The sequence below is a fragment of the Myotis davidii genome, unplaced genomic scaffold, assembly GCF_000327345.1.
Source record: "Myotis davidii unplaced genomic scaffold, ASM32734v1 scaffold2945, whole genome shotgun sequence".
Lineage (NCBI taxonomy): Eukaryota > Metazoa > Chordata > Mammalia > Chiroptera > Vespertilionidae > Myotis > Myotis davidii.
Genome location: NW_006295915.1, coordinates 30,642 through 53,087, shown reverse-complemented (window position 1 = coordinate 53,087; position 22,446 = coordinate 30,642). Strand labels below are relative to the sequence as shown.

At 53.9% G+C, this 22,446-nt stretch overlaps 1 protein-coding gene across 1 annotated transcript in view; it reads left to right on the top strand.

Moving 5' to 3' along the window:
• The window catches only part of NOS2 (nitric oxide synthase 2), a 25,927-nt gene extending 3,508 nt beyond the window's left edge, over positions 1 to 22,419 (top strand). The window contains exons 4-23 of the mRNA XM_006770900.2: positions 2,556 to 2,718; positions 3,540 to 3,631; positions 4,083 to 4,224; positions 4,315 to 4,454; positions 6,002 to 6,176; positions 6,269 to 6,370; positions 9,492 to 9,686; positions 10,160 to 10,242; positions 10,603 to 10,747; positions 11,864 to 11,968; positions 12,871 to 12,920; positions 13,287 to 13,461; positions 13,817 to 13,949; positions 14,794 to 14,872; positions 15,826 to 16,007; positions 18,132 to 18,295; positions 19,264 to 19,471; positions 21,045 to 21,132; positions 21,579 to 21,700; positions 22,003 to 22,419. Of these exons, the coding sequence (XP_006770963.1) occupies positions 2,556 to 2,718; positions 3,540 to 3,631; positions 4,083 to 4,224; positions 4,315 to 4,454; positions 6,002 to 6,176; positions 6,269 to 6,370; positions 9,492 to 9,686; positions 10,160 to 10,242; positions 10,603 to 10,747; positions 11,864 to 11,968; positions 12,871 to 12,920; positions 13,287 to 13,461; positions 13,817 to 13,949; positions 14,794 to 14,872; positions 15,826 to 16,007; positions 18,132 to 18,295; positions 19,264 to 19,471; positions 21,045 to 21,132; positions 21,579 to 21,700; positions 22,003 to 22,190 (2,731 nt within the window). The 3' untranslated portion in view covers positions 22,191 to 22,419. The remainder of the gene's footprint in view (positions 1 to 2,555; positions 2,719 to 3,539; positions 3,632 to 4,082; positions 4,225 to 4,314; positions 4,455 to 6,001; positions 6,177 to 6,268; positions 6,371 to 9,491; positions 9,687 to 10,159; positions 10,243 to 10,602; positions 10,748 to 11,863; positions 11,969 to 12,870; positions 12,921 to 13,286; positions 13,462 to 13,816; positions 13,950 to 14,793; positions 14,873 to 15,825; positions 16,008 to 18,131; positions 18,296 to 19,263; positions 19,472 to 21,044; positions 21,133 to 21,578; positions 21,701 to 22,002) is intronic.
• The last annotated feature ends 27 nt before the right edge of the window (positions 22,420 to 22,446 follow it).

The following is a 22,446-nucleotide window of genomic DNA, read 5'->3' as shown; positions in this document are numbered from 1 at the left end:
GAGCGGTTCTGGTGAGACCACATGCCCTCTCCTATGACCAGACAACATCTGAGCCGGGAGGGCCCATTTCCTTTTTTTTCCAGAACTAATAGGCATCATCGCATTTTCAGTGCCTCAGAAATGTGACCTCCCAGGGCCAGTGATCCTCAACCCTGGCTGCACAGTAGAGTTGCCTGAGGACATTGCAAAATGTTGGTGTCAGGGTCCCTTGGGCCACGAGTTTCAGGGCCCCAGGAAGTGGGGAGGCAGCAGACATCTCCAGGCGATGCTAACGCACAGCTGGGCTGAGAGCCCTATTCACGCAGGGGAGTGCAGGCTGTGTGTTGTGCAACTGGAACCTCTGCAGGGTGCTGGGTGACTAGGAGGCTCGGGCGCCTTGGGCTGTCAGTGAGGTTGTTGACTAATGAACGAGGGGGCGGGAATTTTCCCCATGGGCTTCCTTGGGCCACTGTATCGATGCTAACACTTACCGAGCACTATGTATGTTCTGGGCCCTGCGTGAGTGCCTTGGGAGTAACGCTCACCACGCCTTGATGAGATTGGCACCATTATTATCCTCCGCGTGTTTCAGACATGGAAACTGAGGCTGTGGAGGAGATGAACCCACTCAAAGTCACACATTCAGAAGTCCCAGAGCTAGGGTTTGAACCCCAGCAGCTTGGTACTAGAGCCCCTGCTTTAACCTCAAGGTTCCATGCTGGACCTGGGAGGTCCTGCTGGTGTCTGAAGGCAGCTGGGCGGATGTTAGCTGGGGGAGGCCCCAGGGCTGCCCTGCTTCTCACGGAGGAAAGAGCCATTTCTCGCAGTACAAGTCCACACCTGGGACCCCCATGAGGTCCTGGGGGCGATGGAGGACAAATGCCAGTCCATCTCCACAATTACACTCGCAGCCACAGGCACAGGCAGCTGGGCCGGTTCGGTCTTTCATGAAGGAAAGAATGTATAGATAGAAATCATAACTTGCTCAATATTCTGTTCAAATCCAGTTCACCGATGCCAAAAGCCACTTTCTCTTTTTTTTTCCAGAACTAATAGGCATCATAGCAACTTCAGTGCCTCAGAAACATGGCTATATGAAAGTTGTGGCAAAATATAAAATTCTAAAGGAATGGGGTAAACATGTAAAAGAGGAATTCTTCCTTATAGAATCACATGGTAACAAGTATGCGCGAGGCCTTGTGTTCTGGTCATGGCTGCGGTTTCCATGCTTGGGTGCAGCCAGTGTTGCTAGGAGCTTTGTTTAGGGAGAAGGGGCTGCCTCAACCTTCACCCGGCAGCGGCGTATCCTTGAAGATAAATGGTGTCAAGTGTTTTGTCTTTGAGCTTTTTCCTTAATCAAGGAAGAGTGGTCGGGGCACTCTTCATCCACAGAAAGGCCATTCTGTTCTGAGTTGTCCACTCTCCTTAATCAGGAGTTCATTCCTTAAATAGTTTTGTTTGTTGCCATTTCAAACATTTTTGGTGCTGATTGGAAATCCCAAGGTGGTGGTGGTGGTGGTGGTGGTGGTGGTGGTGGTGTTTCAAAGCCTTTCTGCCCGAATTCCTCCCTGTGGGGTGTTTTTGAAGCCTGGGAGGGGCGGAGAGGAGCCAGTGTAGACACCTCACCTGCCTTGCTGGCTGAGAGGTGCAGAGATTGAGAAACCCCGGGCTGTGGAGAGCTGGGATGGTGGACCCTGCGGTGGTGGTGTCCTCCCTGAGCAGGCCCTGGGGCCCTGCAGGTGGGGTCCTGAGAGCCACTCCCTGTGGGAGCCTGAGCAGGAGAGCGTGGGAAGGCCCGCAGCATCTCTGGGCTTGCACTCCCCCTGGGGTAGGAGGTGGAAGGTGAAGAGCCTGGGCGTGGCATCAGGGAAACCTGAATCTGAGCCCTGACTTTGGTCTTTATCACACCCGTTCCGTGGGGGTACGTACCCTCCTAGAACCTTGATACATTTGACAATAAAATGGACACAAAAACGCCTCCCTCACAGGCCCAATGAGACACCGACTGTGAGTGACTTCACCAGTACCGGGCTTCTAGCAGGTACTCCGTGCACAGGAGATGCCGTGGGAGGGGTTGACTGGCTCATCTCTTCACCATGGGAAGGTGGTCGGCTGCTCCCCAGCCGAGAGGCAGGACGGGACTGCGGCGTGACGGATGCCCCTCTGGGTCTCGCGTGTGTCTGAGGGGGATTGCACGCACTCCCTGCTCGCGCTCGCCGAGCGGAGATGTACGTGATTAGAGAAAAAGTGCCCAGAAACCACAAGGGTGCTGCTGGGATCGGGAACAGCGACGTGGCTGGCAGGGCCCCGTGTAAAATCGAAGACAACGCGGGCTCCCTGTTCAAAAGGGATTCCGAGTTTGAACACAGTGACAGCAGAGCATGAGACCAAGCGCGGGGCCCTTCTAAGCTCCGGGCCCAGGTCACGCACCCCTGAAGCTGACCTGGAGGGGCCGGTCTCCAGGAGACATCTTGACGTCCTGGTGTCCTAATTCAGCTCCTGCTTCTGTGGCTTGAATTAATGCCTGTGTAAGGCTATCTCGTTGTTGATCTTCCTGATGTCTTCCTGTCCCCCAGGGCAAAAATAGAGGAACATCTGGCCAGGGTGGAAGCTGTAACAAAGGAGATAGAAACAACAGGAACCTACCAGCTGACGGGAGATGAGCTCATCTACGCCACCAAGCAGGCCTGGCGCAATGCCCCACGCTGCATCGGAAGGATCCAGTGGTCCAACCTGCAGGTGCACTTCCCTAGAGCCCAGCGGGAGAGGAAGCGGTGGACGGGTGGGCCCTGGGCAGAGGCCCCCGAACAGCCAAGCAGAGCTGTGCCCAGGGCTCCTGGACAGAACCCGGGGCCTCAACTTCTCTCTGCACACCCCTGAACCTGAGATGGGCCCCCGTGGGAAGTCTAGGGTCCCATGTCAGCCCCAGGGTTTCCAGCTGATCTTTCTCTCTGATGTCCAAGTTGGGAGACTAGCGGCCAACATCAAACCAGATGACCTTGTTATTATTATTGTGGAAGCCCTGGTGCCGCAAGAGAGGTGGTTTGCCTGGACTGTTTGGATCCTTGGCCCCTAGAAAACATTTTCTTTAGTGTAGCTGCCTAGGACATCTTTACATCGAGGGGGTGTTGTGTTGCTGGAGAATATCGCAAGCCTTTGGACAGAGAAATCGAGGAGCGATGCCAGTGAAAGCACCTCCGCCTATAACAAACTGTGCTGGAGGCCTGGCGTCCAATGCGCTCACCTTGTAGAGAAACTAGGCTGGGCTGCGGGAATCCGGATTCTTGGTGCTTGCCATCGAGTTTTCTTGGGATTGGGGTTTTGATAGGATCTTCCAAGTGGGGGTGCTTGGGCTCCCCTAGGAGAGCAGGAGAAAGGCTGGACGGGGCAGCCCTGGGTGGGAGGTGTCGATGCAGAGATGAGGAAGCACCTCTCTGCTTGGTGTGTGGCCCCGGGGGTCTGGAGCCCACCCTCGGATCCCTCGTGATTTAGCTTCTGATCATCCCTGAGACCGGAGTTCTCACTGATCTTGATGGGCGTGTCTGGGGGGCTGTGTGCAGGTCTTCGACGCCCGGCGCTGTTCCACTGCCCAGGAAATGTTCGAGCACATCTGCAGACACCTGCGTTACTCCACCAACAACGGCAACATCAGGTGGGAGCCCCTTTGCCTAGGCGATGGCTGGGGTCCACCCACCTCCAGACTCAGCCAGAAGATACAAATGTGTTTAGGGGTGGCATCTCTGGCTCCAGGAGAAACCAGGGAGAAAGAAAGCGTCAACTCGGGCTTCTTTAGGGAGCCCTGGTAATGAGCAGAGCCTCCGCGAGCTTAGCCCCCCTCAATAACTTGTATTCTTGGTTTCCTTGGAACCATTTGGAGGGGATGGAGGTGGGTCTTTAAGATGGAAGAGGGAAGGAGACGGTATTTCAGGAAGTGGGGCAGGTTACACAGAGGCAGGGAGCGCTGGGCATGTTGGGGAGCTGCAGGAGCTGGTGCAGAGGGCTGGGGAGTGGGAAGACAGGAAGGGGCAGGGGACCAGAGAGGGATGGCTGGGAGCCCCGACCCGAGCCAGGTGGTGAACAGCGCGGTCCTTGTCTTGGGGAAGGTCGGCCATCACGGTGTTCCCGCAGCGGAGCGATGGGAAGCATGACTTCCGAGTCTGGAACTCCCAGCTCATCCGCTATGCCGGCTACCAGATGCCGGATGGCACCATCCGCGGGGACCCCGCCTGCGTGGAGTTCACCCAGGTACCAGGTCCAGCCTTGGAGGGTGACAGTGGAGCCTCGAGGAGGCGAGGGGCCTGGGTCTGCAGACTCACTGGCCTGTCTTGTCCCCAGCTGTGCATCGACCTGGGCTGGAAACCCAAGTATGGCCGCTTCGACGTGGTGCCTCTGGTCCTGCAGGCCGGCGGCCGCGACCCTGAGCTCTTCGAGATCCCGCCCGACCTTGTGCTCGAGGTGCCTATGGAACATCCCAAGTAAGCAGGCGAGGGTGCTGGGTGTGAGTGAACATGCAGGTCCCCCTCCTTTCCCGAGGGAGACCTCCATCCTCAGGCCTCTCTTTGCATCTCCTCCAAAGCCCGGTCAGCAGCAGGTGCCCCACAGGGCTTGCTTTCTTTTTTTTCCCGTCACCCTCATACAGCGGGTGTGTCTGGGGCTTCCGACTTACGAGGGCGTATTGAGGAGGAGGGGGAAGCGCAGGCTTGGACAGATGGGGCCCAAGGAGCTTGGGAAGCAGTGATCTTGGGAGAGGAACCCTTGTGGGGCCCTGAGACCCTCACACTGAGCGGCACAGGCCTCTGTTGCCTCCCTGCCGGTTCTCTTAGCGGTGCCTCGCCTGACTGTGATGAAAGCATAGGTTGCAGTGACTTCAGGAGCTCATCTGGTGCAGCCCTTGCTCCAGTCAGCTCTCACAATCACAGAATACCTGCCTATGTTGAGATTTACCGTGTCGCCATCATTGGGCTGGCCTCTCTTTCTGTGTGTGCGCCTTGAATATCCGGAACTCAGTCCGCCTCAGGGCCATTGGACTTGCTGTTCCTGTGCCCTTTCCTCAGAGTACATTCCTTCTTGTCAGTGCAGTATTCCCCCTCCAGAAGCCCCTCCTGATCTAGAGTAGCGTCCCCACCCTCTGTTTAACACGTCACCTGGTTTTTATTTTCCTATTTATTTGTTTGTTTACTTGTTTATAGTCTAGACTGGAGTCTACAGACTGTAAACTCCTTGAGAATAGGGAACTTGCCCTTTTTTTGTTGTTGTTAATCTTCACCTGAGGATAATTTTCCATTGTTTTATTTTATTTGGGGTGGGGGGAGGAAGAGAGAGAAATATAGTTGTGAAAGAGATACATAGATTGGTTGTCTCCCACATGTGCCCTGACTGGGTATGTGCCCTTGATCAGGAACCAAGCCCACGACCCTTTGGTGTGTGGGGTGGTTTTCTAACCACTGAGCACCACCGGCCAGGGCAGGGTCTTGCCTTTCTTGTTCAGCAGTATATCCTCAACACCTAGCAGGGTGCCTAGCACATAGTAGGTGCTCAATTATAAATATTTCTGGAATAAATGAACATACAAGTGAACAATAGTACTATCTTCACAGTAACCTCACGAGTTTGATGCTATTACCTCTATTTTGTTGGTGGGGTGAGTGAGGCTCAGAGTGGCTAAATAACATCCCAAGTTCACACAGCTGGTAAGCAGTAAGGCAGAACCTGACACCAGGCTTTCTGACTCTAGCGTCCTTAACCACTATGTTATGTGGGTTCTCAGCTTTTGGCACTGGCCTGTCACATACTTGATGCTTACTATATGACTGGGTGAATTAATGAACGAGTGAATGAATGCATAATCAATGAAGGACACCTCGTGTACCCCTTCACCCCTCCAAGGGGGATGAACTTAGAGATCAACCCTTGGAACAAGAGCTTTCTTGGTTGACTCTTTCTGAAGCTTTTGGGGGAGGGGTGCGGTGAGGGGGGGCAGAAGTGAAGGCCCCAATACCCACTGGCTCTGTGTCCCTGCCAGGTACGAGTGGTTCCAGGAGCTGGGGCTGAAGTGGTACGCCCTGCCTGCCGTGTCCAACATGCTGCTCGAGGTGGGTGGCCTGGAGTTCCCAGGGTGCCCCTTCAACGGCTGGTACATGGGCACAGAGATCGGAGTCCGGGACTTCTGTGACGTCCAGCGCTACAACATCCTGGAGGTAAGGAGGGCCGTCCAGCTGGGCCAGCGGGAGGTGGGGGCCTGTGGTTTGGTCCCAGGGACTGATGCACCGCCATTTTTCTGCCTCTGCAGGAGGTGGGCAGAAGGATGGGCCTGGAAACGCACAAGCTCGCCTCACTCTGGAAGGACCAGGCTGTCGTTGAGATCAATGTCGCCGTGCTCCACAGTTTCCAGGTATGACTGGGGTTCTGGGGGCCTTTCTGGTGAGAAGGTCATCTGGCCCAGCCTCGCATGCCATGCTCGACTTCCCATGACAGCACCGTTCATTTATTTATGCACCAAACAAGCATGGAACACCCAGCTTGCGCCACACACGGTGCTAGGTGCTGGGGATACAGACAGATAAGCCCTCCCACTAACTCGAGGTCTCCTGGTGCAGCTTGCATGCTTCTAGCAACAGGCAGCTGCTTTCCTCCCATGACTGGTCAACCCCTGCGTTTAAGCACTGAATCCTGTCCTCTCTTAATTTCTCAAGGACTTTAATTCTGAAAAATTCCCCCTTCTCTCTCCTGTCTCATCAGTGTCTCCCTCTCCACTGGGTCATTCCTGTCAATATCGATAGGCTGCAATGGCTCTCATCTCAAAGAAATCAATGGCTAGCTAACCCAATGCCTCCCCCACCTACCACCGTGTTTTCTGCGTCCCTTTACAACAAAACCAAGGAAGGACCTCCTTACACTTCTGCCTCCCCCAGCCTCTCCCACCAACCTCCCAGCCACACTAGAATTCTTGCTGTTTTTCAGACTCACCGATATAGTTCCCACCTCAGGGCCTTTGCACTTGCTTTTCCCTCTGCCTAGAGCACTCTTCCCACAAGTCATCCCACGACCGGCCCCTTCCCTTCATCGAGGTGCCAATGTCACCTCCTCAGAGGAGCCCTTCCTGACCATGCATATAAAACGGCACCCTCACCCCACCTCCACCCTCTTTCTCTCTTCTTCCCTTAACGCTCTTTATTTTTCTTCATAATACTTACTAGCTCCTGACAATATATACTACATCTACTTCTTTCTTTCTTTGTTGTTTTGTCCCCACCCCCAGCCCACCCCAGAATGTAAGCTCCATAGGGCAGATATCTTGTCTCTTGTTTACTGCTCTAGCTCTAGAGTCCAGAGAGTGTCTGGCACATGGTAAAAAAAAAAAAAAGTGTGTTGAGTGAATGAACGAGAGCCCCCATCCTCCTGAGCAGTGGTGCTCTTATTTCTGAGTGACAGTGTCCACCCCTTGGACCTACACACAGCAGGTTGGTTCCTGTGTGAGACTGAGCCCACTGGACCATCTGCTGCTCTTACGCATATAAACACATCCTTTGGGAAGGATCATGGGGTGTGTGAAGACATTACTGTAGAAGCTGAGACCATCTCCACAAAACTGGCAGGTGCCTTGGTGGCCAAACCGCTGGGCAGAGAGTCGTTCATTCATTCATCAAAGTTTTATTGAGCGTTTTCCATGTGCCAGACCCTAGGCTGGGCCACAGACGTGAGTGGTGAACAAACTAGAGAAAAATTTGTCCTTGTGAAGTGTAGTGGGGAGCTGACATTAAACAATCGCCCAGTAAATATTTACGATCACATGCTGTTCCCCAGGGCAGGTCACCCCATAGGTAGGTCAGGCTTGTGCTTGATTCAGGGAGGGGGTGGCCTTGAGACAGGACAGGAAGAGCCCCGTGAGGCTGGCCCAGCTTGGGAAGGCCCCACGGGCCACCCGTGGACCACACATCCTGACTCCTGGGGCTCCCAGCATCGGCCCTGACACTGGCAGGATGCGGATCTGTCCCGGAAAACCTGCTGGTCCTTCCTGGCTCTTGACCATTGCTGGTCCCGTCCCGTCCCTGCTTTTGAGTCTCCAAGACTTCCTCATCACTGACCCTTCTTCACAGTAAACTTCCAAAGACTTGGCCTTGTTTCCTAATTTTTAAAACAGAGATAATAACTGTCCCTTCCTCCCTAGGTCACTGTAAGAATTCAATGAAATAGATGCAATTTAGCAGAACTGCCTGACCCATAGTGAACACTTAGCAAGCACCCATGTTGTTGTTGTTATTATTTATTATTGTTACTGTCATTATCACAACAATCCATTCCAGAGCTTAAAACTGATCTGGAACCCAGGAGTTGCATATGTATGGTGTATGTATGTATACATTTTAGAAGGTGTGAGGGGGTCTCTTGAGACCTCCATCAGCTACTAGTAGCTCCTCTCCTCCTCTTGGCCTTGACTCATGTTTGTGTCCTCCTCCAGGAATGCCTGTCTCTGGCCTATCTTGTACCCATCTCTCAGGACTCACCTCCTCTTATAAGCTGTCCCTGGAAGCCCCATCTCTCCTCCAGGCCTCTGAGCTAAGCCCTCTCCTCTGCCCTCCATCAGCACCTGCACCCCTCCACGTAGCTGCTGTCAGACCACGTGAAAAGCGGACTTTCTTCTTCCTCCCCTAATTAGAATACAATCCGATGTATGGAGGCACCGTGTCTTTCATGTCTATAATGCCAGTGCCTGATGCACTGCCTGGCAGATAGAAATAATAGCAGCAGCTAAGTTTACTGAGCACGTTCTGTTCTTTTTCTTGTAATAATGTATTGCATCCTTTCAATAACCTCATGAGGAACTGTTAGCATCCCCACTTCACAGACGAGGCAACTGAGGCTTAGTGAGGTTCAGGAACTAATGACTTGTGGTCACAGGGCCAACAAGAGGCCAAGGTTGGAACCACTACATGAAGCAGGTGTCTCCTGGCTGCATGGGTTGCCTCTGGCATTGAGGGTGTGGCCCTTGTTGGGTCAGTGTGGGAAGCTCAGGCTTTTAATTTTAGGATGTTGGTCACTTGTCTTCCAGACACCATGGTTCTCCCAGTGCGTCCATCCTCTTCAGGGGGGTCTAGTTCCTTCTTGGCCAAGAGAGCCACATCCATGGGGAAGTGACCCCTGGGATTCTCTCCCAACAAAAATGCGCTGTGGTTTGATTTATCAGCATCCAGAGAGAGAGCCATCAGCTGGGAATTTGGGGAGACCAGTAGGCATGGCCGGAGAAGATAGACACTGCCCCAGAGGGCCAATAGGAGGCCACCATCTGATCTGTGGGCTGACCATGGTGATGGTGATTTTTCTGCCTCCTTTGGCGTGCCTTCCTTTGGATATTTATTTTCAGCCATGAGGAGGGGACCAGAAGGAATTGCTGTCCCATTTTACAGATTTCCAGGCCTCCCAGGGTTTACCTGGGAACCCTGCAGTCAACCGACCACTCTCCTGATTCCCCTGTCCTTTGTCTCAACTCCCCCTCTTGCCTCCTTCTGATTTAGAAGCTAAATGTGACCATCATGGACCACCACTCGGCTGCAGAGTCCTTCATGAAGTACATGCAGAACGAGTACCGGTCCCGAGGGGGCTGCCCCGCCGACTGGATTTGGCTGGTGCCCCCCATTTCTGGCAGCATCACCCCCGTGTTCCACCAGGAGATGTTAAACTATGTTCTGTCCCCTTTCTACTACTACCAGGTAACAGAGGGCTTTCCTCCTCTCTCTGTCTTGGGGGCTCAGGGGTAGAGACAGTGTGTGTCTGCACATGTGTGCATGTATGTGCACGTGCATGCATGTGTATGCGTGTGCATCCATGTGTGCATGTGCATGCTCGCTCATGCAGGACGTATGGAGAAGGACCAAGAACACATGTGCAGACATTCTTAATACTTTTTATTTATTTTGTAAAGGTATTCTTTTTTAAAAAAATATATTTTATTAATTTTTTACAGAGAGAGATAGTTAGAAACATCGATGAGAGAGAGAGACATTGATTGGCTGCCTCCTGCATACCCACTACTGGGGATTGAGCCCGAAATCCGGGCATGTGCCCTGAATAGGAATCCAATGGGGGAAATCTTGGTTCATGGGTTGATGCTCTTAATCAGCATTCCCAAGTCCACGCTGAGCTTGGGCCTGCCTGGCTCTCACATCTGCCTTCTTTCCTGAAGGTGGAAGCGTGGAAAACCCACGTCTGGCAGGACGGGAAGCTGAGGCCCCGGAGAAGAGAGATTCGGTTTCAAGTCCTGGTTAAGTAAGTGGGAGTGGCCCGTGTTGACATCTTCCCTCCAGTCAGCCTGCCCTCTAGGCCTTGAAGGGCAGGGAACAAAGAAGTGATCTTGATGGAGTTTGGCTCCCAGAGGTCCCCACACCAATTCCAAGGGTCACCTGTCGCTATTGTCCCAACCTCCTCTCTCCTGCATTTTCCCAAAGGGGCTAAGCGGAGCGGGTGAGGGCAGGAGAAGGTGGTGAGTCAGGGTTGATAGCTGGTGAGACACATGGGTTCTTTTAACTCAATCTGCCCACTTTAAACACTGTCCCCTCCCACCTTCCTGGCCCCCATCTCCCTCTGGAAGGATGACCCGGCACAGGATCTGTCTGTCTGTCCCCACAGAGCCGTGCTCTTCGCCTCTATACTGATGCGCAAGACCATGGCGTCCCGAGTCAGAGCCACCATCCTCTTTGCGACGGAGACGGGAAAATCGGAAACGCTGGCCCAGGACCTAGGGGCTTTGTTCAGCTGTGCCTTCAACCCCAAGGTACCTGACCCGGCTGGACATGTGCCGTTCCCCTGCCTGTGTTCGGGGAAATCTGGGAAAGTCAGAGTGCTCTGCTCCAGGATGTCTCAGAGCCTGGATGTGTGGCTCTACGTTGTAAATCACACACAGGGGGATAGGTGTGTCCAGGGGTTCTCAAACTTACACAGTTGATACGTTTTTCAGAGTGTTCCAGGGAATGCAGATTGAGAAACACTTTCTTAAAAAATATATATATTATTTTAGAGAGGAAGGTAGAAAGAGATAGAAACATCAATGATGAGAGGGAATCATTGATTAGCTGCCTCCTGTATGCCCTCGCTGGGGATCTAGCCCACAACCTGGGCATGTGCCCTGACCAGGAATTGAACCCTGACCTCCTGGATCATGGGTCAATGCCCAACCACTGAGCACACTGGTCGGGTGAGAAACACTTTCCTAATGAGCCCAAGTCGCAGTTTCTCTGAGCTGCTCTAGATGAATTTTATTGCCGTTCCCTGCACACCTTCCCTACAGGGTGCAGTGCTGAGTGTGAGGAGGCAAAGGGTGAATAAAACGCAGAGAAATAAAACCCCAGCGGGTGGCTCACCCATCCCGTCAGTGCTGGACGCCATTCTTCACCCCTGCTGGCCTCCCGAGGCGGGTGGGCCCGGGTAGGAGCGAGGCTGTGACACCCTTCACCTGCCATTAGCGTCAGGCAAAGTGTCTGGGTTCCGGAGGTGCCAGAGGAGTTGTCATTTTTGTAACCTGCTCACCCCATTTTTGTGGAAGATACATCCACGCACTAAGAATCCAAAATAGCCGCGGGAGTGGCGGAAATGTTTTGATCTGGGCCGGGCAGTAGTTTGGAGGCAGACCCCCCCAGGGCTTGCTGACGTGGTGGAGGTGGGGCTGGAGGCAGGGAGAATTGAGGCCGTGTATTCAAGGGGGTTCATCTGATGGATTTGTTAGGTACTCACCTTCTCTGTGCCACACCTGTGCTGGGGGGAGGCGGGGGGCCTGGATGATGAAGGGGGCTAAGGGCCTGGGTCGGGGCAGGAAAGCACAGGGTGTCTGGGGAGGGCACAGAGGGCTCCAGCCTGGGAACCAGGGCTGATGCCCACCCTCGGTGCCATGCAGGTTCTCTGCATGGACGAGTACAGGCTGAGCAGCCTGGAGGAGGAGCAGCTGCTGCTGGTGGTGACCAGCACCTTTGGGAACGGAGACTCCCCCGGCAATGGAGCGGTAGGTGGCCCAGGTCCCAGGGTCCGGGGGGTGGTAGGGCCCAAGGAAGGGATGTGGGGGTTCAGCATATCCTGAGGAGGACATTTGGGGGTGAGTGCTCAGAGCACTCTGGTTGCCCAATGTCAGCCATTTGCCTGTGTCCTTCGTAGTGATCGCCCTATGCACGTCTCACCTTTCCTACGACATACGTAATAGATTTCAGCAAACTGACCTACCTTTCAAATTCAACAATTCATGTTTAAAGGAAACTCTATCTCACTCTCACAAATCCAATGAAAGCCAAACGGAGTTATTGCGTTTTAGCTAGATACTATTAGCCGACCATGGCTTGCTTAAGGTTTAAAAAAAAAATAGTAGGCAAGTATTAGAGAGGTGTTAAGGCTCCATTACTACCAATGTGAGACTTTCTCCCTAGTGTTTAAGAGAACCACAATAACAAAAAGTTGAAATGGGAATAACTAAAAATAAATTACAGAGGAGAGAATACTATCTTACCAGGAGATCTGACACTACATCTGCTAGGACAGGTACCACCTAAAATTATCTTGAGTTCCTGGGAAATCAGGGTTATTTTAGAAAATACGGGAACAGTTGTTGCTCTCACCAGGTTCCAAACAGGAAGCGGGGCTCACTCATGCCCCCATCAGGAAACCCTCTACAGGGCTGGGTGTGGTGGGGGCTGGGCTGTTTCCGGGCCCCCCACTGAGGGTCAAGGCCACATGAGTGGCTAAGGCTGGACTTGTCCCTGAGCCCCAGCCAGGTACACACCAACCAACTTGCATTTGTGGATCTTGAGCCTTCTCTCAGATGTGGCCGGTTCTGAATGGGCCACCAGAAGAAAGAAGCAGCAGTTGCTTTTATAAATCCTGTCCTGAGACCTTTGTGGTTCTCTCTCTTTCTAGAAACTGAAGAAATCCCTCTTCATGCTGAAAGAGCTCACCAACAAGTTCAGGTAAGGCTGTTCCCACCCCCTCTTGTCCGAGCCCTGCCTGATGGGCCCAGAGTCTGGCACTGGGTGTATATTAGAGGGTCCTCTCTGGGGGCGGGGAGGGGGGGGTCCAGGCCTGGAGAGAGCCTGTCCTCAAGCCAGGGAATCCACGCCCCTCTTACGGGTCTGCAGGCCACACTTAGGGTTGGTCATGGAGTTGGTGACAAGCTTCTGGCGCTAGGAAGGCCCAGAAGGGGGCATACACTATTGGGCCCTGTGCTGGGCTGCACTGGGAGTGCCTGCGCCCGGCCTATGGGATGTTGGTGCTGCTGGGAGATGCTTGCATGGCTGGCTCACTCCAGTCTCTGTGTGTGTGTCCTCCTCGGGCAGGTATGCCGTGTTTGGACTCGGTTCCAGCATGTACCCTCAGTTCTGCGCCTTTGCTCATGATGTCGACCAGAAGTTGTCCCACCTGGGAGCGTCTCAGCTCATCCCGACGGGGGAAGGGGACGAGCTCAGTGGGCAGGAAGAGGACTTCCGCAGCTGGGCCGTGCAAACCTTCAAGGTCAGTTCACAGCTGGTGCTGCCCCACAGCACGGACAGGGAGCAGTGGTGCCCCCGGAAGAGCTCCACTTTAGGCCTGTGTCCCCGGGTAGGAGAAGGTAGCAGGACACCTTCCTGACTCCTGGGAGCTTTGGTTTAAGATCTTTTCCCCTCTGACTATCCAGCGCCTCTTGACAGCCTGGTCTTGTTGGGGACAGAGATTGGGAATGGGGACCACACAGTTCAGATCTTTGTTGCCTGAGGTTTGATTCCTGATTTAGCAAATTCCTCCCTTAAGCGAAGCGTTTCCCCAGTGGTGGTGGTGCCACTGATGACGAGGGCGCTCACGAACACGGATTCCCTCTGTCTCCTTCCAGGCAGCCTGTGAGGCGTTCGATGTCCGAGGCAAACACCGCATTCAAATCCCCAAGCTCTACACCACCAATGTGACCTGGGACCCGCACCACTACCGGCTCGTGCGGGACTCTCAGCCTTTGGACCTCAACAAAGGTACCTGCTTCCCTGCACCACACGGGGCTGGTTGGCCCTTCCTGCCCGGTGGGGTCTTTGAGCACGGGACCCTCTGAACAGGGGCAGCCGGCCTAGGGCTGCCAGGCGTCTCTCTTGTTGCCTCCAAGAGCCGGTTGGGGTGCCAGAATCGAGGCCTTGCTTCGTCCCTGAGGGAGGCCATTTAAGGAGGAAGCCCTGGGAGGGAGGTGGAGAGAGAAAGGGGCCACACCAACTGAGGGCTTCCTGTGTGCCAGGCACTGTGCTGGGCTCTTTGCCCACCCGCTCTAAGCGAGCCCTGACACTCATCCTGCAAGACAGGCACAGAGGAAAGGAACTTCAGGGAGGCGATGTGAGTCGCCAGCATGGGGTCAAGTTGAGATCTGAGCCCCACCCTTTCGGCTCTGATGGCAGCCACGTATTGAAAAGAACATTCTGCAGAGGCAATTCCAGAACATTCTGCAGCCTGTGAACTCTCAGTGGTGCCCCCAGATACCATGCCTTCAAGCTCCCCCTTTTGTTGTCCCATGCGTCTGGTGGTCCTGCAGATTTCTGCTTGTTTAGGAGATCCCCGGCTTCCACGATGCTCTCCTGCGGGTCCAGGATGCCCTCGGAATCCCCATATTTGGGCATCTGAGTTGCATTTCTCAACACCCAGCAGCAGCACAACCACCCTGGGTCAGACCAAAGGTCCTCATTTATGACTCAGAGACACGGTGGGGCAAAGGAAAGAAAACCCTCCCACGCCCTCAGCGGGACCTCCCTAGGGCAGTGTCCAGATGGCATTGACTCGGGCACACGGTGCTTGGGAGCCATTGGCCATCTCACCGCCTCTCTGTCCCCACAGCCCTCAGCGGAATGCACGCCAAGAATGTGTTCACCATGAAGCTCAAGTCGCGGCAGAATCTACAGAGCCCCAAATCCAGGTAGGGCAGAGCACAGGGCTCTGGGTGATGGTCCACAGGTTTCATTTTAATGAAAGGAAGTGCAGGGCAAGTCAGTCTTTGAGAAGAGAGCTGTGTCCACTGGCATTAGCAGTGAGGGCCGGCTTGACCGTGGCCACCAGCGCCTCTATGTCTGGTCTCCATTCATCCTGGGCCAGTTTCCCAACTGGGGGCCTGCCTCACTCCCTGCCCTTTGCCACTAAACTCTCTCACCAAAAAGGGGGGCAAGAGAAATTCAACCATTTGGCTCTTTTTTAAAAATATATATATTTATTGATTTCAGAGAGAAAGGGAGAGGGAGAGAGAGATAGAAATATCAGTGATGAGAGAGACTCATCGATTGGCTGCCTCCTGCATGCCCCCTACTGGGGATCGAGCCGAAACCCAGGCATGTGCCCTTGACTGGAATCGAACCTGGGACCCTTCAGTCCACAGGCTGATGCTCTATCCACTGAGCCAAACCAGCTAGGGCCATTTGGCTCTCCCTTAAGAACTTTCAGGAAAAGTCTAGCGGGGAAGGACTTTCCCGCCAGGGTAGGCCCTTGCTGTGGATTCTCTGCAGGTTTTGTTTCTCTGTGCTGTCCTCCCCATTCATTAGCAAAACTGGGCTTTGTTCCAGCAAGAACCGGATTTGCCTCCATCTCTCCTGGAGGGATGCTTTCGTTAGGCAGAGTCTGTGGTCAAGCCCTCGTGGGCTTGGGAGGAGCGCACAGGGAGGGGTGCAGCCCATCCTCTACCCACGGAGAAGCCTCAAGTAGTCTGGTCAGTCTCAGGTCCCCTTAGATGACCCAGCCTTGGGGTGCTGGTGACCGTGCTCATGGAATCAGGCAGGAAAATGAAAGGAGGGCATATTTCCAGGGGAAAGCGGCCCACCTGCCGGGCGCTCTGGAGGAAGTCCTGGTGGGTTACCAGCGGCTTCTCCTCCCCATTTCCAGCCGCACCACGCTCCTGGTGGAACTCTCCTGTGAGGGCAGCCCAGGCCTCAGCTACCAGCCTGGAGAGCACCTGGGGGTTTTCCCAAGCAACCAGCCAGCTCTGGTTCAAGGCATTTTGGAGCGAGTGGTGGACGGCCCCGCACCCCACCAACCCGTGTGCCTGGAGACCCTCAGCGAGACTGGTGAGTCCTCTACACGGACCCTCTGCTGAGGCGGCCCCAACATCCTCCACCAACCCCCCAACCAGCTGATGGGCTGGGCCTGGGCCTGCACTGTAGGCAGCTAACCCTCCCCTTCCTGCTTGGGGTGTGGGGAGGGGGGGCGCCACGCTGAAGCCTGCTTCTTACAAACAGTTCTCGGCCTGGTGGCAGGCCAGCAAACAGGGTGCTTCTTTGGGACTATCTGCCCAACATCAGAGGCAAGAAAGCCTTTTCCCTTCATTCTTTTGCTTAACTGGCCACTTTTTAAATGATTGACTGATTCCTTTATTTTTCTATCGAAATTTTAAGTGGTTTCGTCTATATAACAGACAGGCCCTGGGCGAATAAATGAATGAGACTTGGTGCCTGCCCTCAGAGAGCTCACCACCTAGTACAGGAGGCCGATATGCAAGAATGTTATTCATCATAATTATTATAACAGTAGCAGTAGCAGCTAGCACTTGTTGGGTAATTACTATATGCCAGCATTTTACATGCACTGCCTCTTGAGTCCCCACTGAAGGCATATATGTGCAGCTTGCGTGGTGACATAAGACAGAAATGTGAAACGGTGTAAAAATGGTGAGGTTTGAAGGTTCAAGCCCCTGGTCCAGCAATGTGACCTTGGGCATATGGATTAATCACTCAAGGCTTTATTTTTTTCTCTAAAATAGAGATGATAAGAGCTTTCCTTGTAGGCTTGTTGTGAAGAACAAATGAGTGGATACAAATGCAACCTTCACCACAATTCCTGGCACCAAATAAACGCAGGAATGGAGGGAGGTTTATTTCCCCACAGACTAATGAACATCTGCCCAGAAGTCAGAGAATACACCACAGGAGCCTCCTCAGATCCCCAAATATATAACCTCTTCACATTTTCATGGCATTCTAATGTCATACTGCAGCCCCACCAAGGGTCTGGTTTATTCCCACCCTCCCAGGCAGTGAGCAGGGCTCATGGAGAGTGTGGCTCCTCCTGGCCATCCTCACCACGGAGAGGACACTGTCCCTGGGAGGCCCCAGGGCATCCCCTTCCTGTGCTAAGGGGAGGCTCTCCGTGCATGTGGAGAGCACAGCACAGGGTGACAGGCAGGAGGAGAGGTAAACGAGTGAAATCTACCATCTCAGGCCTCCCAGCCTTAGGACTAGCTCCCTGGCCGTAGCTTTCCTGGTGATAATGACACTGTCAGGGATGTGTCCCCCTAAAGAGAGGGGCCAAAGTCAGAAAGCCGGGGTCAGAGGAGCAAAGTCTGGCATTGGACCCCAATGTCCTGGAGAATGTGGGAGAGCCTGGCACTCAGGAATGAGGGGACAGAGATGTTCTTGTGACTAGAGGGAGACAGATGCGGCTCATCGGGCCTTGGATCTAGATGAAACAATGTAATACTAATATTTTTACCTAACATTTATTGAGCACCCGTGTCCCAGACGCTGTACCAGCTATCACACTGCACTATTTCATTCAATGCTCATACAAACCCAGCAAGACAAGTTGTGTGATCACATCCATTTCACAGAGGCGGAATCCAAGGCTTAGAGAGTTTGGCCACCCAGCTAGTAAGTGGGGAGCCAGAGTCTGAACCCACATCTACTGGCCCCAGCATCCATGCTGTGACCTCCCCCTATATAGAGCCCCTCAGGATTCCTTGAGACTCACCACGTCACTCAGGGTGATTGGCGGCTCTCCTAGCACCTCCCAGTATAGGACCCCAGGGGACTGCAGTCATGGGCTCTTCTCTAAATGAGTAAGTGGCCTCTGGGCGTACATCAGTCTTTGGTGGACTTAGTCACTGTGAGCCTGTAATCCACCTGTGGGTATCAGGCCTGGGTGAGAAGGACTGGACTCTGTGCATATTTAGTTTATAGGATTGAGTCACCATGGGTGCCCTTTGGAGGGCTGTCGACCAGCCTTTCCTGCACCCATATATCTGAGCCCATCTTCCTGCTCATGAGTTGGGCACAGGAGCCCTGTTGCTGTTCCTGGAGCCAGAACTTCAGTGTCTTCTCTCACCTGCAGCTGGAGGGTGGAGGTGTCTGCCCCAGAGGCCTCATCACCCTCTGGGAAACCTAAATGGGACCTTTTCCATCGTGACTGTATTCCAGGCAGCTACTGGGCCCGGGACAAGCAGCTGCCCCCCTGCTCCCTCAGCCAGGCCCTCACCTACTTCCTGGACATCACCACGCCCCCAACCCAGCTGCTGCTCCGAAAGCTGGCTCAGCTGGCCACAGAAGAACCGGAGAGGCAGAGGCTAGAGACCCTGTGCCAGGTGAAGTCAGGGCTGCCTGCTGGGTGGGGCAGTGGCAGGGCCTGGAGTTGTGTGGGGGCCAGAGCTCAGCGCTGGCCGTTCACCTCCAAGTGGGACCACCCAGCTGTCCAAAGCGAGACTTGCCAAAGTCAGGCTTCCTGTCCCATCCCACTTCTAGGCACAATTGTGCTGAGTAAGCCGGATCTTTCTGAGTGTCTGCAGGATGCAACCAAAGTGCGCGTCCTCAGAAATTATCTAAGGAAAAGTGAGCCACTGTCTCTTGTCTTTGTATTTCCAAATCTTGGACGAGCCTGAGACAATCCTGGGACGTAGAAAGTGTTGGAGGATGGATGGCGTAGCTGAATGGATAAATGGGCATAGTGACAGATGGGTGGTTGAATTAAGAAATTAATAAGAGAATGCATCAACTCACCTGCAACTTTCTAGGCCCAAGTCTTTGCAAAACGCACTGGATGTCATTATTACATCATCATTATTGCTAATTATCATGATTCCAGACACCTCCACTGCCATTATCCTGAGACTGTGCTGCTGTAACTTGGCTCACATTTTCTCACTTAATACAAGAAAGTAGGTGATGCCCTCCTCATTTCACAGAGGTTAAGCAATTGGGACAGGATCCCACAGCTCTAAGACAAGCATCCAGTCAAGATCTGAACCCAGGTCTGTATGGTTCCAAGTGAGATTATAATAAAGGTTTGGCTCTTGCCCACAAGTTGCTGACAGTGGAGTTCTCAGCACAAAAGTGAGATCAATGCTACTCACTGGCCTGTGTTCTTTCAGGACAGGAAATAGTGTCTCTCCAGCTTGGTAGTCTCAGCACCCTGGACAGCTCCAAGTCTTTGTTGAGGGAAGGAATGACTTGAATGAATGAATGAATGCAAATACGCACATACGAATGAAACCTGGACTGTGACAGCCTTTTCCCTCGGAGTGGGGCAGGTGCTCATACTGCCCTTACCTTCCAGCCCTCAGAATACAATACGTGGAAGTTCACCAACAGTCCCACATTCCTGGAGGTGCTGGAGGAGTTCCCGTCCCTGCGGGTATCTGCCAGCTTCCTGCTCTCCCAGCTCCCTGTCCTGAAACCCCGGTACTACTCCATCAGCTCCTCCAGGGACCGCACCCCCACGGAGGTCCACCTCACCGTGGCCGTGCTCACCTACCGCACCCGAGGTAAGGCCGGGGCAGAGGCTTTGGTGCAGTCCCACTCTGCTATTTACTGGGCAGCTGTTCAACGTGTCTGAGCCTTGGTCTCATCAGTGAAACTCCCACCTGCAGAGCTGTTACCGCAGTAGGAGGTGTGTGGCAGAGATTACTCTGAACCAGGCACTGAGCTCGCCCCTTTGTATGCGTATCATCAGTAGTCGTGTGAGATGGCTACTGTGTGCTTTTTACAGGTGAGGAAGCTGAGGCCACTTGTTCAAAGTCACACCATTAGCAAGCAGAGAACTGAGATTCGCACCCAGGTCATCTGCAGGGACCAAATTCTTAACCACCCTACTCCACTTTGCAGTCCTGCTTCTATTGGGGCAACTTAATGAGATCAAAGGTGGGAAACACCCAATACTTAGTGGGAGCCCAATGATTCTCAGTTTTCCTGATAGTCCAGCCTGAATACAGGGCAGATTCTGCCTTGATTGTTCATTCCTTCACACACTCATTCAGCAATGATTTGTCCCATACTTCTCTACCCTTGGCACCATGGTCAGTGTGGAAATACTGCACACGGAGCCTCTGCCCTCATGGAGCTTCCCATTGAGAGGGTGCAATGAAGAGAGACCCACAGAAATACAGTTGTCACTGTGGAAGTGCCAAGAAGGGTGCTATGAGGGCAGGGGATGGGGGATGGACTGACACAGACTTGAAGGTCCAAAACCTTGTCCAGTGGGCTTGGCTCCCCCCCTGGATGGACTGTGCCTGTGCCTTGCCCTTGGTAACAGAACATTGCCTGGGGCGCCAAAGCAGGGGAGCCAGCACACACCTCTAAGCCCTCTGTGCTCTGAGCAGCGCAGTCACGCAGTTCTGATCTCCGGGCAGAGACCATTTGCTGTGCTAGACAATGTCGCACAGGCCCAGGCTCAGCCCTCAGCCCAGGAGGGGAGACGCAGGCACGTTCCATGAGAGCAAGATTCCATCCAGAGGAAAACCAAAGGGACTTCTCAAGTTTGGTTGGAAGTCCCTTAAATTCTGGGCCATTGGGAAAGGAATGTACCCCGGAAAAAGCTGGGGCTTCCACAAGTCAAGGAGGGGCCACACACAGATGTCAGAACCAACCGGAATGCTCAGGAGGTAGTCCATCACCCAGGCTTCCTGCCAGTCAGGACTGTATTGGGGAAGACACTCTGGGGCAGTGACTGTAGCCACCCCCAAGGGCCCCTTTGAGCAATTGTCATTGGAGCCGAGTGGTGGCTGGGAGGGTCCCTGGAGAAACTCGTAGAAGGAGCATTGGAGTAGGGGTCAGGGAAGCTGAGCTGCGGCCTGCTTCTGCTGCTACCTGAGTGGCCTTGTACAAGTCACTGTCCCTCTGAGACTCAATTTCTGCAGTGGCCAAAGGAGAGGCTTGCCTTCTCTCTATGTCCCGTTCCACGTTCACCAGCTCTGAGTATATGAAGGGTGGGCCTCAGAACCAGTAGAAAAACAGCTCCCATATTAAAGCCTACGGAGTTCCAGGAGCCACTGGGGCAGTTCACACACTGGGGATGGAGGGTGGGGGGCGATGTTGGTCAGGTCTGTGCTGTCCTTGCAGATGGCCAGGGTCCCCTGCACCATGGTGTCTGCAGCACATGGCTCAGCAGCCTGAAACCCCAAGACCCAGTGCCCTGTTTTGTAAGAAGGTAAGTACCCCCTCCATTCTGTATGCTGTGGGACCACTGGTTCTGGGAGTTTGGGATTGAAAGGGAGGGGCCTGGGTGTAGGTGCCACTCTGGAACCATTGGCCCATAAAGAAGGCATAAGGGTCACCCGGGGCCTCCATTCTACCTCCTGGCTGGAGAACATGGCCAAGACTCTAGCAGGGATGGAGATGACAGTGGTGAGGAACCCCAGCGGACAGTGAGGGCAAGGTGATGGTGGCTCAGGCCAGAGGAATGAAGCTGCCTGCAGGACTTGGGAATCAAATTTGAGATAACTGTCTTCTCCACACGCCCCTCACTACCACCCAAAGCACACACCCAACACTACCGCCCAAAGCACACACCCCAGCTACCCGGCCTCTGTCCTGCATGTGCATCCCGCCCATGGTGTCTGAGGACTAGGGCCTGTCTCTTTCTGTCCCCATCAGTGCCAGCGGCTTCCAGCTCCCCGAGGACCCCTCCCGTCCTTGCATCCTCATTGGACCCGGCACGGGCATTGCCCCCTTCCGCAGTTTCTGGCAGCAGCGACTCCATGACACTGAGCACAAAGGTACAGCTGGGGGGTTCTGAGTGTTGGAATGGGGGGCACCAGGTGGCCAGAACTGAGCTGCAAGAGAGTTGTGCCACTGCCCACAGACATTACTTGGCCCCGTCCCAGTTTGCCTCCGCTTGTGTGGACAAGTGATATGAATGCCCCAGGCATCAGCTTCCTCATCTGTGAGGTGGGCAAAGTGCTAGATAGGACACTTGCAGGAATGAAATGAGAATTCAAGTTGGGTGGCCAGCTTGCCAGGCTTTGAAGCCCACCCTCTGGTGGCCACCCTTGTAACTGCAGCCTGCTGGGTCTTGCAGGGCTCCAGAGAGGCCACATGACCCTGGTGTTTGGGTGCCGGCGCCCAGATGAGGACCACCTTTACCGGGAGGAGATGTTGGAGATGGCCCGGAAGGGGGTGCTGCATGAGGTGCACACAGCCTATTCTCGCCTGCCTGGCCAGCCCAAGGTAATGGGGCAACTGCCCGTGCAGTGGGAGGAGCATTAAAAGCACAGACTCTGGTGGGTGCCCTGGCTCCCCACACACACGCCCCTCACATCTCTGAGCCTTCATCTTAGCTCTAGAATGTAGGCAGTTACTGTCAGAGCGATGCTGGGAAGCTCTTCCATTCACTCTTCCGGGAGAAGAGATAGGCCCTGAGACCTTCAGGACAAAGTCAGGGCCACATGGTGGCTTAATCCCCAGGCACAGCCTGCTGAGATCCTTCCCCTGAAACTCACTTGCCTGGGGAGAGGCGGCCCAG